The sequence below is a fragment of the Rousettus aegyptiacus genome, unplaced genomic scaffold (assembly GCF_014176215.1).
Source record: "Rousettus aegyptiacus isolate mRouAeg1 unplaced genomic scaffold, mRouAeg1.p scaffold_m13_p_8, whole genome shotgun sequence".
NCBI classification, from domain to species: Eukaryota; Metazoa; Chordata; class Mammalia; order Chiroptera; family Pteropodidae; genus Rousettus; species Rousettus aegyptiacus.
The window spans coordinates 6,142,536-6,167,174 of NW_023416311.1; the positions used below are offsets into that span (position 1 = coordinate 6,142,536).

At 57.9% G+C, this 24,639-nt stretch overlaps 2 protein-coding genes across 4 annotated transcripts in view; one reads left to right on the forward strand and one right to left on the reverse strand.

The window, feature by feature from the left end:
- Positions 1-24,639, forward strand: part of SNX29 (sorting nexin 29) — a 441,832-nt gene that overhangs the window by 411,561 nt on the left and 5,632 nt on the right. Inside the window, exon 21 of one of the 2 annotated variants that reach the window (XM_036226321.1) lies at positions 22,973-23,978. The exons of the other annotated variant lie outside the window; for it this stretch is intronic. Coding sequence (XP_036082214.1) covers positions 22,973-23,012 — 40 coding nt within the window. The 3' untranslated portion in view covers positions 23,013-23,978. Of the gene's footprint in view, positions 1-22,972; positions 23,979-24,639 lie in introns of those variants that run through there. 2 annotated transcript variants of the gene reach the window in all.
- The window catches only part of CPPED1 (calcineurin like phosphoesterase domain containing 1), a 162,434-nt gene continuing 161,584 nt past the window's right edge, over positions 23,790-24,639 (reverse strand). For both annotated transcript variants that reach the window (XM_036226323.1, XM_036226324.1), the window contains exon 5: positions 23,790-23,928. In XM_036226323.1, coding sequence (XP_036082216.1) covers positions 23,805-23,928 — 124 coding nt within the window. In that variant the 3' untranslated portion in view covers positions 23,790-23,804. The remainder of the gene's footprint in view (positions 23,929-24,639) is intronic.

Below are 24,639 nucleotides of genomic sequence, written 5' to 3' on the forward strand. Positions count from 1 at the left end.
TTCGCCCTTTGAATCTGATGCAGCTGGCTCACTCTTTGTGAAAACTACCCAGTACCTGCCGCAATGACTTTTTCATAGCTTATTTCCCCATTGCTCTATCTGAACTTTTAAGACGTTTCCAGACTTTTTTTCCTCCGTCAAACAGTGTCATCCAGAACATTTCGATAGATAGACTTTTCAGCAGGTAGGTCCGTAGGACTGACTTTTAGGAGTGATTCTGATTTAGGTGCATTTGAAATTTTTTTCAGATGTCACGAACCCTTACACCACTTTGATATGCAGAGTTCTGATAGGCATAGCATAGGTGTTCTTTGTAGATGTGCAGGGCAGCTGCCAAGCTAGGGAGCCCCGAGCCGTCCACTGTGGCCGGAGAACGGTACCCGCCCCTGTGGTCAGGATGCTCTGGAAAACAAGGCTGGGACCTGGGGCCGGAAGGTCCCGAGGGAGTTTCCATTTTGGGAGCCCTTGCAGGCCTTTGAGCTCAGATCCGTGCTTCAGGGGATCACGCTGGCAGCTGGGGGGAGATTGGAGCGGGGGCGCGGGACGAGGCGGGGTGCTTTCATGGGAGCCCAGAGAAAGGTGGGGGAGGGGCTGAACCAGGTGATGCCACGTCTGACAGAGGGGGAACCGGCATGGGAAAGGTGAGATGAAAAAGAGGTGCTGGGCGTAGAAACTGGTCTCCGCGAGGTCCTGAAGGCAGGTCGGGAGCCCGGCAAAAGAGAGACGAGAGCCTCCGCTGTGAGTGCGTGCTCCGAGCTCAGCATCGGGTGCGAATTCCTTCCTGGGGTTTCTCAGCAAACATACATTTCCAGATCTCAAGAAGAATCAGTCAAGAAATCAGGAAGAAGTATCATAATTCTCCGGTGAAAATTAAAGTGCAACGATCAACGTTCCTGGTTTGCAGGGATCCACACCAAGGAGGCAAAAGCAAGAGCAGGAAGAGCTGTCACACACAGGGAGAGGTCAAGGTCGCCGTTTCCGGGAGCCAGAACAGGAGCTCATAGGAGAGGAATGGCCACGATCTCGTCAGTCGTGACATAAGTGTTCATGGCTCTATATGCTGCAAACAATGAGTCATCCTCGCAAATACAATAAATACTAATAAGTTCATGTGCGTGGTACACGATGTGAGTGACAGTCCAAGAAATAACGAGTTTTGGAAGCACAGAAAGTCCTTGTATCAGTGATTTCCACGCGTGATCCTGTGTGCTGCTGTCAGCCTCGGCGAGAGACTCCCGGGGCGCATTGTTATTCCAGAAATAGTGTTCGCCGGTATTTTCCAGTATTCGAATATTTGCTCTAGGTTATGATTCCTTGTAAATACTACCAAACTAGGTATTTCTTATTTATCAGGCAAATCATTTTAGATTTCCAGAATGATGAATAAATAGTATGAAGAATGTTGGGAATATTTTAAGACGATGTTATGGTGTGAGGAATTCCTGAGACCGCTCGGGAATTCTGACTTTTTGCCCTCAAATCCCAGAGTGGCATCTCTTTCAGGAATTTGGAAATCGTACCCACTCCTTGGGGTACAATTTTCTGGTAGAAACCTGGGAACGGTAATCACGGAGTTGGAGATGATCATCGTGGAGGCGAGGAAGGGTGCCCAAGGAAAGAGGGGCGCGTAAGATGCGCGGACAGCCAAGGATGGACGCTGGAGACAGGGCGGCCACGTGGAGCCCACGCCGCCGAGGGCGAGGGAAGAGGAGCCGGGCGCGGAGCTGGGTCAGGGCCTGAGGGGACGGCGTGTTTTCCGGAGAAGCCTCCCCCTGCGTGAGCTGCGGAATTAGCACCTCGTCTCAGAGCATCGAGAATAGCAAGCTGTCCTCCTGCTTTGCTGCCAAGTTGGCTCAGGACCCACGGAGCAGGTGGCACAGCACAACCGCGGCGGCATCCCTGTCACCCTCGTCACGGGGAAGCGAGTCATCGAGGGCGGCAGAGGGGAGGCCGCGCCTTCGCACCGCCTGGGGAGGACGGGTTCGGTGCCACCTCCCCGCTTGGGAATGCCACGGCCTCTGGCGGCCGGGCCTCTGCAGACAGCAGGGCACTTCATTCCGATGCACAGAGTGCTGGGTGCAGTGCGAGGCGTCCGCCTGGAAATTCACTTCAGTGGCGGGCTGGGGAACTGCGGCCCTGCGGGGCCCTGGCACAACCCAGAGCAGGTGGAGGCCCTTCGGGCTCGAAGAATCTTAGACGCTTTTCCGATGTGTTGGCGCTTCCTTTGGGCACAGTAAGGCCACAGCACTGATGTCCCGCCCCCAGCTCAGAGGGGACCGTGAACGGACTTATAGAAATGAGAGAAGAACCCTCTTCTCCCATTGCGGACTTCGGTCACTGTTTCTTGGTTCCACCTCTTATCCCCAGTGTTACTAAGCATGTCTGTGATTTGGGGGAGGAGGCGGCTCGCCACCGGGACTGACTCCCCTAATGGAGACAAACACGACCCGTGGGAAGGCCCCCACTGCCTTGCTCCCGTGATCCTGTAGCATCTTACTTATCAATGCTTGAACAACAGAGCAGACAGACACCCCAAATATACCCCATGTCAGCGGGGGACCATGGCAAACTCAGGTGTGCGTAGGGTACAGGCAAGTCGTTTAAGTGAATAAAGCCTGATGGCGTGACGGAGGAGGGTGGGGAGTGGCGCTCGCAGACCTCGTCTGGGGGGGTCGGCCACCACTCACCCCAGGCGATCGCTGCTCTGTGGGACCGCAGGCTGCCAGATCTTTCAATCTCCCAAGAGATGGCAGAAACGCATATCTAGATATATAATCTGATTTTTAAATTAGTCGAAAACTAATTCGTGGGCCAAACAAAATATTCATGGGCCACTAGATATCCAAAGCCTCTAGGGTGAAAAGGGGCCGCACTAGAGGGACCCGTTTAAGACACAAAGAAATGCAGGGTGGAAGCAGGCAGTGACCCACCCCGTCCCAGGGGACGGTGACAGCAAGGTACTAACCAGGGTGCCCCTGACCCCAGGCCTGCAGACAGAGCAGCCCCTGCCCTTCCGACCGCAGTCCCTGTATCGCTCGGGCCTGGGGGGTGACGGGTCATTGGAACAGCCCCCCGACAGGAGACTGCTGCTCCACATCCACCTGCAGCCTGTCACCCGCCCTGTCCTGTGCGGCAGGCGCTGTCTTCCTGGGGTCCCTTGACCAGCGCACGCTCGGCCGCTCTGAGCGCCTGCCTGTCCCCCACTCCTCCTCCGCGGCAGCTCTGTTTCCGGCCTCTGCGTGGCCACGGGCCGTGCTCATTTGGCTGTGAGGATGGGCACAGCCGGTGACGGCGTGGCTTCCTGCTCCACTCACCGAGGAGCGGGGCTCCTGGAGCCGGTCACAAGTCAGTAGGGTCGAAAAGGCGGCCTGGCGTTCTCACCTGTCCAGCTCCAGACTCCATTCTGTTCATGGGTACGATTTACCCGAAAGAGTTTGTGCGGGACTTTTCATTCTGATTTTGTTGGGATTCCTACCTTCTCGCACGTGCTGCCCTGCCCGACTGAGCCCGCTGGGCTTCCTCGTGCCTCGCACCCCACGGGTCTCAGCTGGGGGCGGTGTCACCTCACGCCCCAACCGCGGGACAGCAGCAGTGGACGGAGACAGTTTTGGCTGCCACACTGGTGGGGGGTGGGGCTACTACAATCCAGCGGGTGGAGTCCAGGATGCTACTACACGTGTCGCAGTGGGCAGGACAACCTCCCACACCCGAGGACATCCGGCCAAAGGCCAGCCAGCCATGGTTGAGAAGTCTCAGTCCAGCCCAAGGAACTGGTCTGTCATCGGGTCCTGGATGACCAGCCGCAATCCCTGTGGCCCTGTGGCCAAGAACGAGATAGAAGCAGCCAGGTGTCAGGCCAGGGGCTTTTCTCACACTAAGTCCTCGCTTCTACCTTTGAGGTTTTCAGAAAAAGGAAACTGAGTCCCGACAGTGAGGCGGCCCAGCCACGGCCTCGCAGTGGGGATGTGGGGTGTGTCCACTGAGTGCGTGCGGCTCCGCAGCCTCTGCTCTGTGCCCAGGACCTCAAAACAAGCACCCCGACACGCCCTCCCGGCGGCCTGCTTCCAAGGCCTGGCGCTCAGCGGAGGGTCCGCCACGCCCCTGGGACAGGCGGCCTGTGGGTCACGCTGGCCTTGGGGGAGCACACGGCAGTCAGGCCGGAGCCGCTTGGTGCTGTCCGAGGTCCTGCCCATCTCCGCCTCTTCCTCTTCGGCATTCACTCCCAGAGCAAACGCTGCACAGAAAGGCCTGGAAGCCGCTGGGGAGGCTTTGGCCCCGCTGAGAGGAGTGGTCTGAGACACCCGCCCCGCCTCCCCGCGCCCACACCCCACCCCCGCGGCCCTTCTTGTTCATGAATCAAAAATGCCCGGGAAGTTTCAGCTGTGCCCGAAAAGAGACCCAGAGCTCTGCCTTGGCCGCGGGAACACGGTTGCTCCCCTGAGCACAGCTGCTGGCTTGGCCCGCGTCACTCAGAGGACAAAGCAGTCACGGACCGCTGAGGGGGAACAGGGCTCGTCACACGTGAGAACTCGCTGTGACAGTCCTGGATGTTCTTCCCACCAGCTGGTCCGGGGAAGGCAGGTCGAGGAACCAGTAATGCAACAGAAACACGCTGTTCCGTCAGGGTTCAGGATGCGCCTTCCTTTGCGACTCACAGGAAAGGGACAGACAGACTGGCATCGTTCCCAAGACAAAGGGCCGCGGGCAGGCCGGCCTGCGTTCACTTGAGGCCGTGCATTTATTAGCTTGGCGGACTTGGGTCAGACCTTTTGAGGACTTTGTGCCTCGGTTTCTCCATCTGCGCGTGGGGCCTGATACTAACCCTACCACGGAAGGCAGACTCGAGGAGTAACAGGCAGAGCCAGGGCGCCTCCCCCGGCCGCGCGGCCCGCACTCCCGGTGCTGCGGCTGCTTCTCTGCTCAGCAGGAGCGGACACCGCTCCCCTCCGGGCTCCTCAGCAGCCGCGCAGACGTCGTCGGCGCCGTGGGCTTTGCAAAGCGGCTCGCAGCAAGCGCGCTCGCTGAGGGTGTTTGGGAGACAGTGCAGATTTCTCCGTGACGCTCCCCAAACACAGTCACTCCTTTTCTTTGTAAATACTGGTCCAGTTGACCTGTGAGGCCGAGGCCCTGTGACCTCGTTAACATCAAGATGGCATCTCCCTGGCCAAGCCCTAAATTGCTGAGCCCAGAGACCAGGCTGCAAAGTGGCAGGTTCCCCCCAAAGAGCACACCGTCGTTTCATCCCAGCAAGCTGCTTGGTGTGATGGGTACAGTAAGATTCCGTTATAACAGATTTCGTTAGAACCAAAGCTCTGTTATTCATTTCTGATAGGATTCAAACAGCAGTTTGGTACCTAGCTGACTCTGACTCTGTCAAACAGACCTGGGTTCTGCTACCTAGCGGCACTGTGACCTTGACCCTTCTGTGCCTCAGTTTCCCTGTCTGTAAAACGAGGCCAGTAGCACCGACCCTGTGGGCTTGTCAGGAGGATTAAATGAAACGTCGCCTCGTAGGAGCCTGCCAGGGGAGCTGCAGGCTCACGCCCCTCATTTCTTTGTTCAGACTCTCACTTCGGTCTCAAAGCGATTTGAGTTGGCAGCTTAGATATTATTACAATCGCTTGCCCTACTTCATGTCTTTTATTTTTAAACATTGGAACATCTGAAAATTCAGTTTGGAGCAAGGGAAGCGGATTGGGTTATTTTTGGCACAAGAACCTCCATCCAATTTGGGGTTAGTAAAAAAAAAAAAAAAGTAATCAAAGTTCTCTATCAGGGAGGTGAGGCTGAGCACACAAGCAGCTGGCCGCCCTTTGCAGACCAAATTATCTTGTCCCACCAAAATATAATCAGGCCGGGACAGCTTTCATCTCGGCGGGTCAAACAACTTGACAGCATTCCGCATCGTGCATCCCTGTGAGTGAGAACTGACTGAGAACGGTGACTTGATGGGGTTTTGTGTCCGTTACCTGTTGCCACATTAACGCTGCGTAATAAACAGCCACTGTGTGCTTAGTGGCGTACAGTAACGCTAACGTACTGCTCACACACGGGGCGACAGGCTGGGGGCTTCCGCTGATCTTCGCTGCATTGCTTCCACGTCTGGGGACCAGGTGGCTGTCTCCTGGTCCACGACGGCCTTGACTGGGCATGATGGGGCGACTGGGACCAGCGGGCTGGCCTGGGTGCGTATGGCAGAGTGGGAACAAGGAAAGCCTGATCGTTGTAACATGCTCCGAATTCTCACTCGGTCACATTTGCCCACATCCCACTGGCCAAGGTGATTCCCAAGGTGGAGACCAGAGTCAAGAGGGAGGGCGGGGCAGAGTCGCTTTGCAGGGGACAGGACACAGAGAGGGGTGAATGACTGGGGCCATTTGTGCAACCACCACAGATTAATAACTTGTTCTAGCTAGGGTGTGAAAGACTGTGTGTGGGCGCGGGGCACCGCCGTGGCATTCGAAGGCAAATGCCAGTTCAACGAGATGGAACCAGATGGAGGGGAGGCCAGCGGTGGGCTCGGAGTGTCCGAAAGTCAACAGTGAGGCTCCGAGAGGGGTCATTTCGCTGTGTTTTGGGAAGGGCCAACTTAGGGCCTTTACCTTTTAAAAAACGTGTGGCATGCAGTAAAACGGACTTTTCTTCTTGGTGTTCATTTCTACGAATTTCAATACGTGTATAGATTCGAGTGACCACCAGGGTCACAATCAGGGTTCAGCACCGTTCCGCCGCCCCAAAAAGCTCTCTCGTGCTGTCCCTTTATGGTCGCACACTCCCCGCAGCCGTAAGCCCTGGCCACTGCTGATCTGTTCTCCATCACGATAGTTTTGTCTTTTCGAGAACGTCGTCTACGTGGACCCATGCAGGACGCAACCTCTTGCTTCTTGCACTCAGCACAGTTCCTCTGAGATTCACCCGTGGTGTTGGGTGTCGGTACCTTGTACTGGGGGTCCCGTCCCATTCCGTGGGTGCCTCATGGCTTGTTTATCCGTTCGTAGAAGACGCTTGTGTTGCCTCTGGTTGACAGGTTTGAACAGAGCTAATACACACATTCGTGTACAGCTCTTTGCGTGAACTAAAACTTTCGTTTCTCGAGGGCACTTACCTAGAGCGGGTCGTGTGGTCGGCGCTCTGGAGAGGCCACGCCGCTCGCCGCACACTCACGGTGGACGTCCGAGACCGTCGCACGCTCCACACCTGTGTCTGCATGTGGCATTGTCTTTCTCCGGCACTCAGGAGGGGGCGCAGGGCTCGGCATGGCCTTCGCTGGCGTTTTCCCGAGGGCTGTTGATATCCATCATCGTTGCGTGTGCTTGCTTAGATACACTCCCTCTGGGGAAGTGTCTGTTCAAGTCTCATGCCCATTTCTTAAAAATTGGGTGGTTTGTTATTTTACTGTTGAGTTTTGATGGCGCTTTATATATTGCGTGTACGAGTCTTTCGTCAGCTAGGTAGTTTGCAGATTTTTCCCCCCAGTTTGTAGCTTGCCTTTCCATTTCTCTTAACAGTGCTTTTGCATAACAAAACTTTTTAATTCGGATGAATTCAGTTTCGCTGTTTGTTCGATTATGGACCCTGCCTCTGGTTCCATGTCTAAGAGCCCTGCCTAACCAAGGCTATAAAGATTTTCTCCTAGGTTTTCTTCTGAAAATTTTATAATTCCGAGTTAACTTTTGGATAAGCTGAGAGGTTTGGGTCTAAGTTGACATACTTCCCGTGACTGCTCCCCTGTCCAGGGTTGGTCGAGGGGGACAGAGAGAGAAAAGGACCGGGCAGCTGTCCCGCCCGTGGGGAGCGCAGCCCTCATGATCGAAGCGGAAGATTTTCCCTCGTGTTAGTTTCCTGTGGCCGCTGTAACGAATCACCACAAACTCAGTGGCTTATAAAACAACACGGATTTATTCTCTCACAGTTTTAGAGGTCAGAACTCCGAGATCAGTCTCGCTAGACTGAAGTCACGGGTCACGGGTCAGCAGGGCCGGTTCCTTCTGGAGGCGCCAGGGTCCGAGCCGCTTCCTCGCATTCCCAGCTTCTAGAAGCCGCTCACACTGGCTCCTCCTCCTGGCTTCCCTCCAGCTTCTGCTTCCCTCCACCTCTCCTGACTCTGACCTCCTGCCTGTCTCTTCTGAGGACACTTATGATCCTGCCGGGCCCACCTAGATAATCCAGGATAATCTCATCTCAAATCCTTAAGTTAATCACTTCTGCCAAATCCCTTTTGTCAAGTATAGTAACAGGGATTGGGACCCGGACGTCTTTAGGGAGCCATTATCCATCTTCCCACGCCCTCCCTCAGAGTTCTAGGTGCTTGAGGACGCTGCAGAGGGGGCCATGAAGAAACAGGAGGGGGAGAGCAAGGACACGTGGGAGGTCCCCCCTCTTTCTGAGTATTAGTGTGCCGGAGGGCTCCCCGGGCCCACCCCTGGCCACACCCTGCCCACTTTCAGGCCTCAGGCTGCCTCTGTCCAGGCTGCAGGATCCTGGAGGAAAAAAAACATGGCAAACCTTCCTCAGGTCTGCTGGTGCGTCCGCCCCAATCCACCTGCTAGTATTTACATTTTGGGCTAGCTCCAGGTTTTAGAGCTGCGTCGGTGGAGTGAGTTTTCTCCATCTTCTCCATCAGAATCCTGTTTTCAGTGTCTTCCACCCCAAAGCACATGGGATAGCTGCACGCAGAAGCGATGTGCTGTGTGGGCGTGTATTATGTCAGCAGGTGACCGCTCAGCGGCAGGATGTGACTCGTAATTACGACGGTTAGCACGAATCGAGCACTTTCTGTCCACCAGAAGTATCTCATTTAATTTTTACAAGTCTCCCTGTAAGGGTAATTACCATATCCAGGCCGGTTTTGCAGATGAAAACACTGAGGCTCAGAGAGGCCGCTGAACTTGCCAGAGGGCTCACACTTCGTGAGTGGGGGCGCCCCGCATGGCTCAGCGGCCCCAGGTCCAACCCCTCTGCCCCACAGCACTTAAATGCCCTCCCGCTGGGGACTGCCAGCCCACTCTCCACCGCCGGATCTCGCCGCCGCGTTCAGACCTCGGCTGTGGCTCAGTTTGCCTTCACCGAGTCTTCCTTGAGTGACCCTGACACCCTGTCACTGCCACCATCAGGCGGGGTGTGGGCCACTTTCTCATTCCCACCCATCCTAGCAGCCGAGCTTCTGCCCCGGCCAGTGTAAATGCCCAGAGGGCAGGGACGGTCCTTCCCCTCGTGCCTCCCCTGAAGCACAGTGCTGGGGGGGTGCGGGATCTCGGGGATATTTATTGTGATGAGCCAAAAGCTGTTTTCCCTTGGTTTCCTGCAATAAGGAACTCCCCAGATAGGATGCTTGATCCATTTAAGGAGGGAGACTTGGCTTGTCTGATAGTTCTAGGAGGACTCGTGTTTGCAACACGACTTCTGGTTGCTCTTTTCCTTTTTAAAATCAGTAGAGCAAAGACGGACCTAATCACCAGTTAGCTCAGATCCTACCATTCGTCTCCTCCGATCCCTAAATCGAACCACCATTTCTGATTCGGCCACGTCCCCTGGTGCCCCTGCTGTGAGAGGCCTCGTGCCGAGCATTCTGCACGTAGGATCTCATTCAGTCTGCAGCTCTAGGAGAGGTGGGGACCTAGCGACTCCCAAGTCAGAGGCCTAGAATGATGGAGAGACTTGACCAAGGTTTCACAGCTCGTAAGTTCCAGATCTGGCACTTGAACTTGGTTCTGACTCCTAAACTTGTGCTGTCTGAAGGCAGAGTGTTGGGAGTATGAACTTTGGACCCTGCAGGTCTAAGATTCTGACTGTCCGATCTCTGAAGGTCCTGGAAGTGTAGCGTGTGTCATGAGAGACTCCGGTTTGCAAAATTTCAGAAACCTAACCTCGGAAGGAAGTACTTATTCCCGTAACTGTAAAGCCCGGGGGGTATGCCAACTCCAGAGGTTCAGTTAATGTCAGCAGGACTCTGTTGGCTTCGTTTTGAAGCAGGTTTTCTCCGTCTGGTGCAAAGATGGCCCCCGGCAGCTACAGGCCTTGCGGACGCTACAGATCCAGGTCCTGAAGAGTAAACGTCTCACTTCCTGTCCAGCCACAGCCCTGGGGCAGATTCTTATGCACGGCTTTCCCGGTAGCTCCAGCAGGTTCTGATTGGCCGAGCTTTGTGTCAGTGTCTCATCTCTGAGCCAATCACTGGGGCCCACGGAACGAGCACCCTGATTAGCCAGGTCTGGGGCAAAGGGAAGGAGCATTCAGCCCCCTCGACTCCTGGACTGAACGTGATTGCGACAGAAGGAGGGGGTGGTCCCCTGGGAGGAGAGAGGGTGGGCGGACAAACATATGTCCGCTGTACGGCTGTCAGTGAGCCACGGGCAACTCCTGTCGCAGTGTTTTGTGTCCGAAGCCTGCGGTGCCTCCGGCCCAGCCTTCCACACCCACTGAGCCAGGAGATCACGCTTCTGTGCAGGAATCTCTCGCACACCCCCAGCTCATCACTCCTAACGGGGTGGGACGTGTCACCTGTCTTTAGACATGCTGCCACCTGTATTGGCAAGGCCGTCTGGTTGTAAAGTATTAACCAGCACAAATTCATGGATTTGGGGTTTGCAGTGGGTTTGGCTGGGATCGTCCAGTAGATTTCCCAGGCGCCTCTGCTGCTAGACTCTCTCCCAGCCCGAGGGGCGAACACTTTGTATTTGGAAGGGAGACGTGCAGGATAGATGTCCTCCGCCCACTCTACAGGGCTCGCATGTCCATTCTTCCCGGGGGGTCCTTACAGAGGAGGAACGGGGACACTGGACACGGGGAGGGGCGGGGCTTAGCCAGGGTCACACCACGCGTTCAAGGCAGAGGCTCCGGACTCTAGACCCAGCCCTGACTTGTCACATCCTAAAGCCGTAGAAATTACTGTCCCTCACGTCACCAGGGGCGACGATCCCTCTGCAGGTTTGGCTGCTGTGGAGAATAAGTCCATAGCCCTAGATGTTGAAACAAGGCTTTGTTGTTGATCCGAACAGGAGGGCAGGGGGAGCGTGCACAGAGCCAGGGGCTGGGGACCGCGACAGCCTGGTTAACATACCCAGGGCACAGCTCACTGTCACAGGCACACTCAGCCCCACACTCTCAGGCGCTGTCCCCTGGCGCTCAGGCAGGGGCGGGGAGTCTGGACCCCAGGGCGGGGAAGGGGGCATGGGACCAATTTGGTAAAACCTGAAGGAGCTGTCACCGTGGAGACTGTCAACCCTTCTGTACCTTCTCTCACCCTGGAAAGGGCGAGTCCCTTAGTGGGGCCTCGGTGCGGTTGTCATGAGGCGGGGCGTGTGGCATGGGAACACCCTCCTGGAACACCCCTTAAGGGAGTCCTTCGTGTGGCAGTCATCAGTCAGCTGCCATTCCCGACTCTGCAGCCGACCCTGGGGTCAGTGGGTCTGTGGGAGACCCTGTATATCTCCCAGCAGCCCTAGAGAGAGCTGTTACTGTCATTCCCTTACCATCCTCTCAAGAGGGGCTGGAAAATTAAGCCCAGAGAGGTGAAGAGACTTGCTGTGGGCCACACAGCTCCGAAGCTCAAGTTCTGGACCATGCCAGGGCCGCGGGCCGGGGAGTTCAGCCAGAGCTCCTTGGCGAGATGCCACAGCTTCCCGGGGGATGGTGACAGCCGGCCCATTCGGATTTGTTTTGAGACATTTCAGAGCTGCATGAGCCCTAAGGAGGAGTTAGCTGGAGCAGAGGGTGTAGTCCAGGCTCCGCATTTTCAGAACTGGGGAGGGTCCCAACAAATAATCCCTCGAGATAATGCAGAAGAGTCAGCAGGGTAGCACGTGGCCTGTGCGCAGACAGTCCCTGGCCCGTGGTGAGCGGCAAGAGTGCCGCCATCTTCCTTTCCCTGTCGCTCCCTGCTCTCCATCTCTGCTCTAGTCCCAGTCCTTTCCTCCTGCTACCCGCGGGTCTAGTCGGTTCTTTCTGGGGTTCCTGGAGTTGCCAAGTTAGTTCGTTGGTTTCAGGTCTTTCTACTTGAAGCATGTATAGATTTCCCTGCATCGCTTAAGTTTCGGTGCGCTGCATTTTTGTTTTTGTTGGTCTTAAAGTGTTTTCTACTGTCCCCTGTGATTGCTTTGATCCACCGGCCGAGTGTACTGTTTAACTTTTACAGCAATTTGTGAATTTTCCAGTTTTCCTCCTGTTATTGATTTCTAACGTCATCCCCTTCAGGTCAGAAAAGGTACTCTGTATATCTATCTTCCTAGATTTATTCAGCCTTAATGTCTGGCCCAACACATGGTCTGTCTTGCAGAATGTTCCGTGTGTGCCTAGGAGGCACGTGTGCTCTCGCCGGGGAGAGCATGTCGTACGTGTCTGTTAGACTGAGTGGGTTTATTGTGTTGTTTGTAGCCTCTGAACAGAAGTCTGGTTGTCCTGTCCATTACGGTGAGCGGGGCGTGGAGGTCGCCGACTATAATTGTAGAACTGTATTTCTCCCTACATTTCTGTCAGTTTCGCTTCATAGGTTTTGATGACCTATTATTAGGTGGGTAAACGTTTATAACTGTTATTTCTCCTTGCTGTATTGCGCCTTTTATTAATATATAATATCCTCGTCTCTTGTACCTTTTATGATGTAAAATCATGCAAGGGAGACTTCCTGTCGGGTGCTTTGAGGTTCATTCCTTATTTGTGGAGCCTCCTCTGCCCCCCCCAGGCACCGCGCTAGGCTTCAGGAAAACAAAACCAACGGGCTCCGTCCTCAGGGATCTTCTGGGGCAGCTGCGAGGCTCCGTTCAGGGGCCAAGCAGCACACTCGGTGGCGAGGTCTGTCTGCAGCACCTCACCTTGCTGGGCGTGGGCGTTACGGCGGTGGCCCCTTGGCATTGCCACCGTCGGAGAGTCAGCCGTGACTTACAAGGGACCCACGCCAGGTGCTCTGAGACGTGACACAGGAGCCGCGCTTGGTCTGGGGTCAGGGAGGTCTCTGCTGAATGGGGAAGGTGCTCAGGGGTCAGGGAGACGTGAGGCTGGAGGGCAGGGGCTCAGGGCAAGGCCCAGGCAGGGGCTTCAGGGGTCACGCTTTGGCCTTCAGATTCCAGCCTGAGACCCAGGCGCAGCCTTCGAAAACAGCCCTCTCTTCCTCCCGGGGCGCGTGGGGGCTCCTGGCTGGTTTCCTCATCAGACACTGAGCGCCTGCTCTGTTTGGGCTGCAGCAGGCAGGGGAGACCATCCTTGCTGAGCCAGCAAGGCCCTGCGGACACCAGGCCCAGTCCCCTCCCAGTGCGGCCTGCGGCCTCGTCCAGCTCCCCGAGTCTGTACTTTCTGCTCTTCCAGCCTCAGCGGGACATAAGGCCCCCTGCCCGGCCCCCTGCCGTCAGTGCCAAGCCAGGCAGAGCCTCCCTTGTCATGGGGGCCTTCGGGTCCGGCTCTCAAGACTGCACCCTCACCGCCCCCTAAGGAGCCAGAGATGGGGGACGTGACCACCTCTAGGTGGGAGCCCCTTCTGAAAACAGAAATACCAGGAAGGGAGGAGCCTCTTGGGGCCCGCGCAGGAATGCTGGAATACTTACGTATTACATAGTGTGGTAGGGACTGTAGTTTGTATGTCTGAATGTCAAAAACACACGACTGGGAATTGTGGTGCAATTCGGGTTCAGGTCCCCAGTTTGCCACTTTAGGCGCGTGAGCTTGGACAGGATTCTTTGTGCCTCAAATCTCTGCACCCATAGAATGGAGCTGAGAACCCAGACCGCAGGGCTCGGCGCTGGGCGGTGACAGAGAACATGCACACAGTAGGTGCTTCATGCCATAAAGTAAAATTTCCGTTTTCCATCCTTTGCTTAACCCAAGAAGGTTAGTACAAGGAGAATATAGATATGAGATTGATCAATGAATAATTATAAACAATTATAGTGAACGAAGGGGGAAAACCTTTATTTCTTAATACATATAGAACCACTGCGATTAAGGCTGTTGTTTTGACTGGAAAACGGAGAAAACATGATGAGAAAATTATAGAGACATTTAAGCAGCTACCTCCTATGCATGTATTTTTATTAAAAGAAAATTTAAGCAATTAGGATGGCTTTCAAAATACGTAAAAATAGATTAAAATTAGCCTCCACACTGAAAGGTAAGATCAGGGTGGCGTGGCCGTCCGCAGGGCCTGTCAGAGCCCGGGTCGAACATGGCCGCTGCCACCCGGGGGACCAGGACAGGACAGCAGACGAGGTCACCGTGGGGCCTGAGCAGGGGTGATGGAGGAAACGCCTCAGTCCATCCGTCCCCCCAGCAGACACGCCTGTGACCTGCTGTGTGCTCGGCGCCGTTTCAGGATCCAGATAGCTCATCAGCGAGTAAGACGGTCCCTGCCCCCGGACACCCCTGGGGGGCGGGCGGCGGGGCGACGGCCGTGAACAAGCGTGTGCACGGAGAGGAGGCTGTCGCGGGCGAGCCGGGAGGGGCTGTGAGGCTGCGTCGTGTGCGGCCGGGAGACCGCGGGGGCCGCTGGACACCGTGGGGCCCCGGGGGACCGAGGCCGGCAGAGGAGACGGCCAGTGCAGAGGCCCCGAGGTGGCGTGGGAGCCGAGGTCAGGGGGGCGGAGGGACGGCAGGGTCACCGGGCCTCGTAGTCAAGGGGGCTCTGGCTGCCTCGTGGGGTGAAGTGGGAGCCATCGGGGGGAAGGGCTTCACTGCGATGACGTGGGACCGTAAGGCAAGCAGGGAGGCCGGGCGGGGGGAGGCGCGGGCACCCTGGCCGGAGGGGTGGTGTCTGAGTGCGGCGGGGAGGGCAGGGGGGTGGTGGGGAGCTGTCAGCATTTGCAGATGGGTCGAGGTGGGTGGAGGGGGAAAGAAGCAGGGGTGGCCCAAGGTTGTCGCTATGAAAAACGGGAAGGGGAGAGTTCCATTTACAAAGGGGGACAGGGAGGTGGGGGATGAAGAGGTGGCCGTGGACACGTGACTCTGCGATGCTTGCCAGACGGCCGAGGGGGGCCCAGAGCTGAGGATGGCGACCTGGGCTGGGGGCGGAATCGCAGGAGTCACCACGTGGAGGTGGTGCTCACGCCACGAGCCGGGGCGAGGCTGCCGCGAGCGAGGGCAGAGGAGGGGGAGCACGGAGGATGAGCCCGGCCCCCCGAGAGCGCCCCAGAGAGGACGGGGCAGGGGCCCCGGGGGTTCTGTGAGTCCAGCCAGGCCAGACGAGGCGCGGGCTCTTCCGCCTGGAAGACCCTCTGGCCTTCGTCCAGGAGGCTACAACGTACAACGTAGCGGGGAGACCGCGCTCAGGTCAGGTGATTGTGCAGGACCCGGCGGCAGTTACCTGCTGAGAGCCTGGTCTGCGCAGGACGCACGCCCATCCCCAGGGGGCTCTGCCTGGTCCTCTCCGTCCCTGACCCGCACCCCGGCGCCCGTCTCGGGCCCTGCCGGCTGGGGTTCTCGTCACTGAGACACAGCTCAGACGCGCTCACCACCCCGCGGGGGGCTGGGGGGTGTCCGTGGACTGCCCGGGGGGCCTCAGAGAAGCGGTCTTGGCGCTCGTTCACGTGCTGTTGCTCTTATTGCGTTTCTTACTGAATGAGCCATGTGCGATTAAGGTGCGGTCAAGAACACGGGGCCCGAGGGCCGTGAGCACCTCGTGGAGCCTCGCCCTCCGCACGGTCATCGCCTGCCCCCCGCGCCCCCCGAGTCTCGGCTCTGCGTCTCGGCCTCGTCTGTCTCTGCACGTGGAGTCAGGTCTGTCCACTTCACACCACCCTGAGATGCCACCGCCGAGGGGCTTTGCACTTTTGGTCGCTGAACTCGTCCTGTGATACCGTAGCTCTGTCCTGATGCGACAGGTTCGGGCGATGCGATGGAGGGGGTGACTTTTCTTATTAATAATCTCAAAAAGTAACATCTGTACTTTCTAGAAGTGAACATGGGTTTTTACTCTTGTTTTCCCAAACTGAACCTCAGAGGCGTTAAGTGGCTTTTCCCGTCACACGGCCGGGGCCCTCTGACTCCAAGGCCCTGCTCCGGCGTCACAGCCCGCCCGCTCCTCTAAGTCGGGCGCTGGCCGGGTCAGTGTGGACGCGCCTGGCACAGGCACAGGCACACCAGACGTCATGCTGGGGAAGGTAAAGGCGGCACCTCAGAGTGACAGGTGCTGTAAAGAAACAAAGTGATCCGATGGCATAGGGCCGGAGGTGGCTTAAGCGACACCGGAAGCTCAGGACCCGGGAGCAGTTCCGCAGCCCCCGCACGGCTGGAGGAGGCGAGGTTCTGAGCGCCGGGGGGCCGGGGGGTGAGTTCCAGAGGGGTCACGCGGAAGCGGGGCGACCACGTGGGGATCTGCTGAGAGAGCCCAGGCAAGAGGTGACGGAGGCTGGACCTACGATGGCCACAGCGGAGCCTGGGAGGGGTGAAGTGCTGGCCTGTCCCTCGAGGCCGGGCCGCAGGGCCGCAGGGGGCCAGGTGTGGGGCGGGGCGGGGCGGGGGAGAAACCAAGGAGGGGGGTCGGGTTCTGGCTTGGGCAGCTGGGTGGGGAGCTGCAGCTCTAACGGAAGTGCGATGGGCGACATCGGAATTTCCGCTTTGGCCGCGTTCAGGACGGGGATGCTGCACCCACGCGGGTGGCCCATGGGCGCGCTGAAGTGTGACTGTGGGAGTGTGACATGTAGGCATCCGTGAAGCCACTGGGCTGGATGAGACCACACCGGGGGGGTGCAGGCGGAGAAGAGCAGAGGACCAAGCCCAGGGGCTCCCCATGGTTAGGGGCAAAGAAATCCCTAGAGAGGCAGGAGGCGTGCTCCGTGTCAGACGCTGCCCAGTGGTCCAGGTGACCGCTGGCCCTGCGACGTGGAGGCAGCAGGAGGGCCCGGGGCCCAGGGAGGCCTCTGAGATGAGCAGTGCCACCCGGAGCAGTTGCTCGTGGAGGAGCCGCGGCGGAGGGGCGGAGGCCCTGAAGTCCCAGGTGACAGCCCCTGGCCCCCCGGAGGGGGTCTGAAGTCGAAAGGCTGGTGGGCATGCGCCAGCGGCCCGGAGGGAGGCCGTTTGGGGAGGAGAAGCAGCAGTCACTTCGGCGAGCGGCAGAAGGGCAGGTGGGGATGTGGAGCGGGGTCACTGGGGCCTGCCAAGCTGGCCACGGACTGAACACGCAGCCGGCCGGCCTGTCGCAGGCTCTCCTCGAGGGTCAGGGTGGGCTTGGCGGGCTTCGTGATGGGGGCGAGCTCCACAAGGAGGTGGCCAGTGATCACCATGGAGACGTGGGGCCAGGGGGGCGCCGTCTGCGATCCCCCCCACCCCCGCCCCCGCCGTTCCTTTTATCGACGACGATCCCGCGCCCTCTTCTTCACCTTTGTCTGAGGCTGAGACTCTCCATTCCCACCGCCGTTTAACTCGAGCTCGTGGAACAGAACCCGCCTGGCGGGAGGCGGCAGGAGCAAAGCTTAAAGCTGAAACACCCGAACCCGGTCGCGGGGAACACGGCCGGGATCGCCCCGTCGGCCCCCGGCTCAGGCCGTGTGTCCCCGAAGCCTCGCTCAGGGGCGCACGCGGGGCACCTCCCCGTGACTCCCAGAGGGCGTCCGTGTGTCCATCCACCGTCTGTACTTCGCGGGGGCCTGCACGCGTGCCTGCCTGCGGCCCCGAGCCACGAGGTCGCGTGTGTCATCCACCTGTGGGGTCGAATGGCACGTTCTGGACCAGCCTCGGGTCGTTACTCACTGTGGGACTTGGGGCGTGTGACTTGCCCTCCCTGCTTTAACGTCCGCGTCTGTAGACGTGAGACGATCATCAGAGCGCCGCCTCATGAGGCTAAAGAGCATGAGAATTTGTGTGCCTTTCGGCCTAAGACTTGACGAGCTGCGGACTTCTTTAATGCATCCAAAATAATTAATTCACATGATGCCTTTTGGGGTCAGGAACTGGGGGGATCCAAGGCAGAGTCATCGAAGGCAGACTCCTGCCTTGGTGGAACTCTCGTGACTGCCAGAGCCATTTCTGGGTCCCGTCTGGATGCCGAAACCCTTGGGACGCAGGGTCAAACCCAGGGGCAAGGAATGGAGGAAACGCCGCAGAGACCTTCCACAAATCCACCAGATGGGGGCCCAGAGGGCACCCTTAAAGGCGTTAGCGGGGTGACAGGGAGCACCGGCTCCCCATGGGGCCCCACCACGTGGTCCTGAGCCCGCAGATGGACCCATGAGTGAATGCAGAGGCCGCTCGGCCTGGCACACCGTGACCGACGCGTCTGTCTCGGCCCTCAGGGGGGCGGGGCGGGGCGGCACTCCACGCGGTGCACGTCCCGGCTCCCCCGACAGACTTCGTTGGTGAGGCCAGGCCTCGGGGGACAGAGGCCACATCTTCTGCAGTGTTCCAGAGTCCAGCCCGGCAGCAGGCAAGGCCGTGCGAAGCCACCCTCCCAGCTACGGAAGACAGAATATCGACCGGCTTTGAGAGCCAGGCGATGAGTGAAATGAAAAGCTAATCTCTCCCGCCGAGTGGCTGACACCATGCGATCAACCTCACCAGTGTGCCGGGGACCGGGACACCATAGCAGTGAGCCCCAGAGGCCTATTAAAAAGTCAAGTCACCCCTGGGGCAGCAGCAGGGGTCCCCTGCACAGATACGGACTCCCTGGGCGCCTCGATGGTCCCCAGCAGGGAGAGATCGGTCGGACCAGCGAGTTCCTGAAACGAGGGCCGAGCCGGCGTCTCGGGAGTGGGAGACCTGGCGGGGAGAGGGGCTCCCTGCCTCAGCCCTGCAGGACAGCGCCGGAGGCACCACGGGACTCCGCGGCCGGCTCCTGCGTGACCACAGGCGGCCGTTTCTCCTGCTGCCGTCCAGCTAAGCTGAGCGCCAGATGCGACGTGCCAGCCACAGGGAAGCGACGTCCCCGGACACGTCCCCGTGCTTGTGACGGTCTCCAGAGCCGGGAAGGCTGACGTCTTGCGGATTTGGGGAAGGCAGGCTCGGCGTCATTTCCCCCTTGGTCCCTTGGTCCCTGCTTGTCGGTTTGAACTGGGCCTCTACGACCATCCCCGCATCGGCCTTGAAAGAGCTCCCAACAGCACCGGATTCGAAGGACAAGCTTCGATTGTGACCTGGGGACAGTTTTGTCGGAGGGGGCGTGAGCCATGCCGGAGGCGGCCAAAGGCAAGTTCAGAAGCAGGTGCAGGGAGGGGCCTTTACTAAGCGACACCTGGGTGCCATGCTCTGTCCCAGAACTGAACGTCATCCCTCAGCCCTGTCAAAAATCCTGCCAGGGAAGACTGTGATCTGTCTTTTGCTTGCGCCATTTTGAAAACACCCTCGTGTGCCTTTAACCCAAAACGGTGTGCCAGGGCGGCGTTCTGGGCGTGGTAAATACTGCCACCTGTCACACGTATTAGAGTTGCTTTCCTTTTAGGGCTGAGTAATACTCCACGGCGGGGCTAACCCACATTTTGTTTATCCCTTGGGATGTTTATATGTCTTTTGGCCATTGCGTAATGCTGCTTTCAACGTCTGGGTGCAGGATTCTGTGTAGACACGTTTCGTCTCTCTCGGGCGCATACCTAGGAGTGCAGGTCACGTGGCACCTGTTTCATCACGAGGAACTGCCGGGCTGTTGGCCACAGCGGCCGTACCACGTCACACTCCCACCAGCGACGCATGGGACCTGGCGTCCCCGCGTCCTCACTGCCACTCGCTAGTGTCTGTCCGTGCGATAGTGGCCATCCCGGTGGGCGTGAGGTGGTGACTCTCAGTGGCTCCGATGTGCATTTCCTGATAACGCGTGATGCTGAGTATATTTACACATGCTTACTGGTCATTTGTGTATCATCTTCCGAGAGATGGCAATTCGAAATCCTTTACCCATTTTTTAATTGCCTTTTTACTGTGATTCTGTCTGAAACACAAATCTGAGTCCCCTGGACAGTCAGTGACCATCTAGGCAGCTCAGCTGATAAACAAGAGAGTCTAAGGTTTCTGTCCCCAGGGCCCTGCTCTCTCCCCTCCGGGAAGGGGCTGAGCCCACTGTCTCCTGGGAGGCCCGGAACAGAGGAGAGGTCCTCGTTCATGCTGACAACGCAGCAGAGGTTTTAAAAAGTCTGCCTTGCCAGCCAGGCCTGAGCCTGAGGTGTAATATATGTGGCAAAATTCGCCCTTTTTTCTGTACGGTCCCGGGAGGTTTTACAAATGCACGGAGCCATGGCCACCACCAGCAGGAGCGGAGCAGCCGCTCCACCCCCAGGATGCGCTGGTGCCGTCCGCAGTCAGCCCCTGGCACCCCCCGTCCGTCCTCTGTCCCTGTAGCTTTGCGTTCTCCAAAACGTCACGAGTAGAATCAGGGTGTAGCCGCTGAGATTTTTCCAGCATGCCAGAACACGCATTTCGAAGAAGAAAATACTCACCCACTATTTGGGGTGCTGCGTGAACCGATAACGATACACATAGGTAAAGATTTTTTTAAGTACTTTACTGTGCTTATGGATTTCTTACACGGGCCAAAGTAACTTACCAGGAATGGCATTTAAAGGAAAACCTTGAGTATTATATTGAGAGACATGCAGATAAGTGGGGTGTGGAAAGTATAGTAAGTGATAAGGACAGCTCTGGGCGCAGCGACCCGGGCCTCAGCGAGTTATTTCCCATGATAAGAGTGCCGTGGTTCTGGGAACCTCGCCCGCCGGGGCCCGAGAGCCCCGTGTGGGGCCCGTCCCTGAGCGCGTTCTCCGAGTGACACTCGAGCAAGCGGCTTGCGTGCCAGATCGTGGCTCCGCTGTCACTGCGTCCGCGACAGCGCGACCGGATGGCAGCTGGATCGTGGGGGGTGCGTCTGTCCTTGGCGGGAGAACGCGGCCACCTCGCACGGCCAGCACTGGTGCCGGCCCCAGCAGCCCCAGTGACGGGGAAGCCACTGCCCACGTCTGAAAGAGGTTTCGTCACTGAAGAGTTGCGTCACCTCCCGCCAGCGAGGGGTCTGCACCTTTGGAAAGTGGGCGAGAACTCACGGGCCGCGCGCACCTGTCCCCCTGGTGGCTCCGTGGTGGCTCCGTGTCCGTCCCTGGCGTCGTGTGTCCCAGGATTTCTTTTTAAAGACTGAATACCAGTCCACTGTACTACATGCCTGGGAGGTGTAGGTGACTCGTGAATCTTAGCTGCTGTGAACCGAGCTGCCGGTGTCTCTTAAAGACCCTGGATTCAGTGCTTTGGGATACACGCCCGGAAGTGGGGCTGCCGGGTCAGAGGGCAGTTGGTTCTATCCATAACCTGAGGCACCCCTGTCTTGCTTGCTGTAGCGTCTGCACCGTTTTACACCCTCACCAACCCTTGGCGTCTTCTGCTTTTTTGATAATAGCCACCTTGACAGGTGCGAGGTAGTTATCACTGTGCTTTTGATCTGCATTTCCCTGTTTAAAAAATGGGCAAAGGACTTGAATAGGCATTTCTCTAACGAAGACACACAAACGGCCAATAGGTATATGAACCTGACCTGGAAAAGTGGCAGTTTTGCGTGGCTCGCCTTACGTTTGTGACCCTCCCTGCCCCTCACTCCAGCTCAGGTCTTCCAGCAGAAGCACACCTGTTCATCCAGGCGCCCCTCCTCCATCCAGCAGTGTGGACGCCTCCCGCTGGCTCTCCCACAGCTGTCTCCTACTCAGCTTGTCCCCAGTTAAAGCTCAACCTCCAGTGGCCTCGCAGCGCCCGCTCGCCTGCGTTTTGGGGGACTCACTGCAGCAGCCTCGGCCCTCGTCCCACCCAGCAGTGCGGCTCGGCGCGCTGCCTGCAGCACACCCGGCCCACTCCAGCCCTGAGGGACTATCACTGTCCCCGAGCACCAGGCGCGGGCGGTCGACAGACAGCCGCGAGGTGAACCCTGCCTTCCCGGGGGGCAACGCGCTGGGCCGTGTCTGCCGAGCTCCAGGCCCACACGTCCCACCACAGGGCCCTTCTGCCTTTGCGTGTGCCCTCGTCACGGTGGGCCATCCAGCTCGCCTCTGCCCTCCCCGGTGAACACGTGTGCTCTGCTCACGGCCCCGCGTCGACCACACTGAAGCGTCATGGTCTGCTCCGGGGCCCGCCCTGCCCCCTCCCCAGCAGGACTGTGGGCTCCTCGAGCTGGTGTTAACCTCTGTGCCCCTCAGTGATGGCACGGTGTCTGGCAACGTAGCTCAGTTTTTGGTTACCGTGGTCAGGCCTTGTCCTAGGCACTTTATCCCTAAAGGCTCAGAACAACCCTACCTTAGTACATCCAGGGAGACAAGGCACCCAGCTAAGTGAGTGCAGCTGGTAAGTGGCTTCACGTGGGCGTCACTCCTGAGTCCTTGTGGCAGCTGAGGGCCGTGGGCTCGTCAGCCCCACGTGACACACAAGGGAACGAGAATCAAAGACAGCGAGGTGCGCGGCCCGCTGGGGGCGGGACCAGGCCTGGACGCGGCGTCCCGGGGCGCTGCCCGTCCCAGCCCCCGACACTCGGCTGTCTCCCGCACTGCCGGGGACGGCTGTGGCAGAACAAAACGGACTGGCCGCTGCCGTGTGCCTTTCCCGCCTAAGAGCCACGTAGCTCCAGGCTCCAGCGGGTTTTGGTCATGACAGGCAGGGCGCACCCGGGCCTCGCGTGGCACGCTGTGATGCAGCGGCACCAGGCTTAGGGGCGGCCGGCTGGACCCCCGTGTCACATCCTCATCCAAGCCCACCCGCACGGCAGCTCCCGCCCGTCCTGTGAGGGCGTTTGGGGTCACGGGGCTACTGCAGGGCCCACGATTCCTGTTCGAGTGTGACTCCTTCCCTCACTCACCTGGACTGGGCTTGGGCGATCCCAGATCGGCCATTCGCTGTGTGGCTCAGGACTCACCCCCAGAAAGCCCCTGGCCTGCAGCCACGTGGGGCGTGAGGATGTGCTTTCACCTTAGCGGGGTTTGTTTTTTAAAAGCATTTTGGACCAGTGAGATATACAAGTTTTTTTCTTATGTCTCAATGATATTTTCTACCCGCTGTAATCTCACTATTTAACTTCCTATTTAAATCTTGGTCTGTGCAGCAAAGGAAATCATCAACAAAACGAAAAGGCAGCCTACTGAACAGAAGAAATTCGCCAATGACGCGTCTGACAAGGAGCTAATATCCAAAATATACAAGGAACTCCTACAACTTCACACCAAAAACCAACGACCCAATTAAAAAGCGGGCAGAGGACCTGAATAGACATTTCTCCCAAGAGGACATACAAATAGATGGTCAATAGACGTTTCAAAAGATGCTCAATGTCACTAATCATCTGAGAAATGCAAATCGAAACCACAATGAGCTGTCACCTCACACCTGTCATCAATAAACCAGCAGAGCCATTGTTGGAGAGGATGTGGCGGGAAGGGCGCCCTCCTCACGGGCGGTGGGGGCGCAGACTGGTGCGGCCACCGTGGAAAAGAGTTTGGAGCGTCCTCAAATTAAAAACAGAGCCACTCCATGGCCCGGCAGTCCCGCTCCTGGGTATTTATACGGAGAAAACCAAAACACTAAACCAAATGACGCGCACCCCTGTGTTCACTGCGGTGCTATTTGCAGTCACCGAGATGCGGGCGCGACTCCGGTGCCCGTCAGTAGCCGACCCGGTGAAGAGGAGGCGGTGCACGTGCACGATGGAATGTCATTCGGCCATTAAAAGGGTGGGATCTCACCCCTGGCAATGACGTGGACGGACCTAGATGGTGCTATGCACAGTGAAGTAAGCCAGGCCAAGCAGGACGAGTACCGTGTGATTCTACTAAGACGTGGAATCAAGACAAAGTAAATGAACAACCCAGAGAAGAAACGGATTGTCGCCCGGCGGGAGGGGGATGGGCAAAAAGGTGCAGGGATCGAGTTGTGCAGAGTCACGGGGGTGCAGAGCGCGGCCGGTACCACCGCAAGGACCGTGCGGTGTCGGGTGCGGACGAGACGCAGCGGGGCGAGCGCTTTGTGAGGTGTATAAATATGTCTAATCGCCGTGCTGTACACCTGAAAATAAAAGTGTATGTCAACGATGAACACTGTACACCTGAAACTAATCGCATGGCAACTGTCATTAAAAATTAAGTAGTTTTTAGAAAAAGAAAATGAGCATGTTAGCATCTAGGCCGCCAATGAAATAGTTTGCTGTGCTTTAAAGCCATTCAAACCAAAAGATTCACAAAGGTTCATTGGATTGTGGGCTGTTCAGTGATACAAAGTTAAGTGATCTATGTGCTAGACAGAATGACCCCCAAAATGTCCAGTTCCTAATCCTGAGACCCACAAATGTGTCCTCTGACATGGCAAAGGGGACTCCGCACACGTGACTGAGGGTCTCGGACAGCGGGCGGCGACCCAGGCAGGCCGGGTGTGAGCACGGGGTCCTCAGGGAGGGAGAGAGATCTGGAGCTGCCACACTGCTGGCCCCCGGCGCAGGGCTCCGCGCGCGCCCCCGGGGCCAGACTCCGCTGCCCCGGCAGGCGGGCGTGGCCCAGAAGGCCAGCAGACACGGGCCCCCCAGCCTGGGGCCCTCCGGCGGTGGCCTTCGCTCAGGGTGCTGGCACGAGACCGGCACCCAGGCCGCCCCCTCAGCCCCGCCTCCCGGGAGGGTCTGGCTGCACGTGCCACTTACGTGTTTGTGACATGACACCGTAACCCCGGGGGGAGCCGTGTGGTTCCCTGCTTCACCCCCAGAGCCTAGGACAGCGCTGGGCCCGC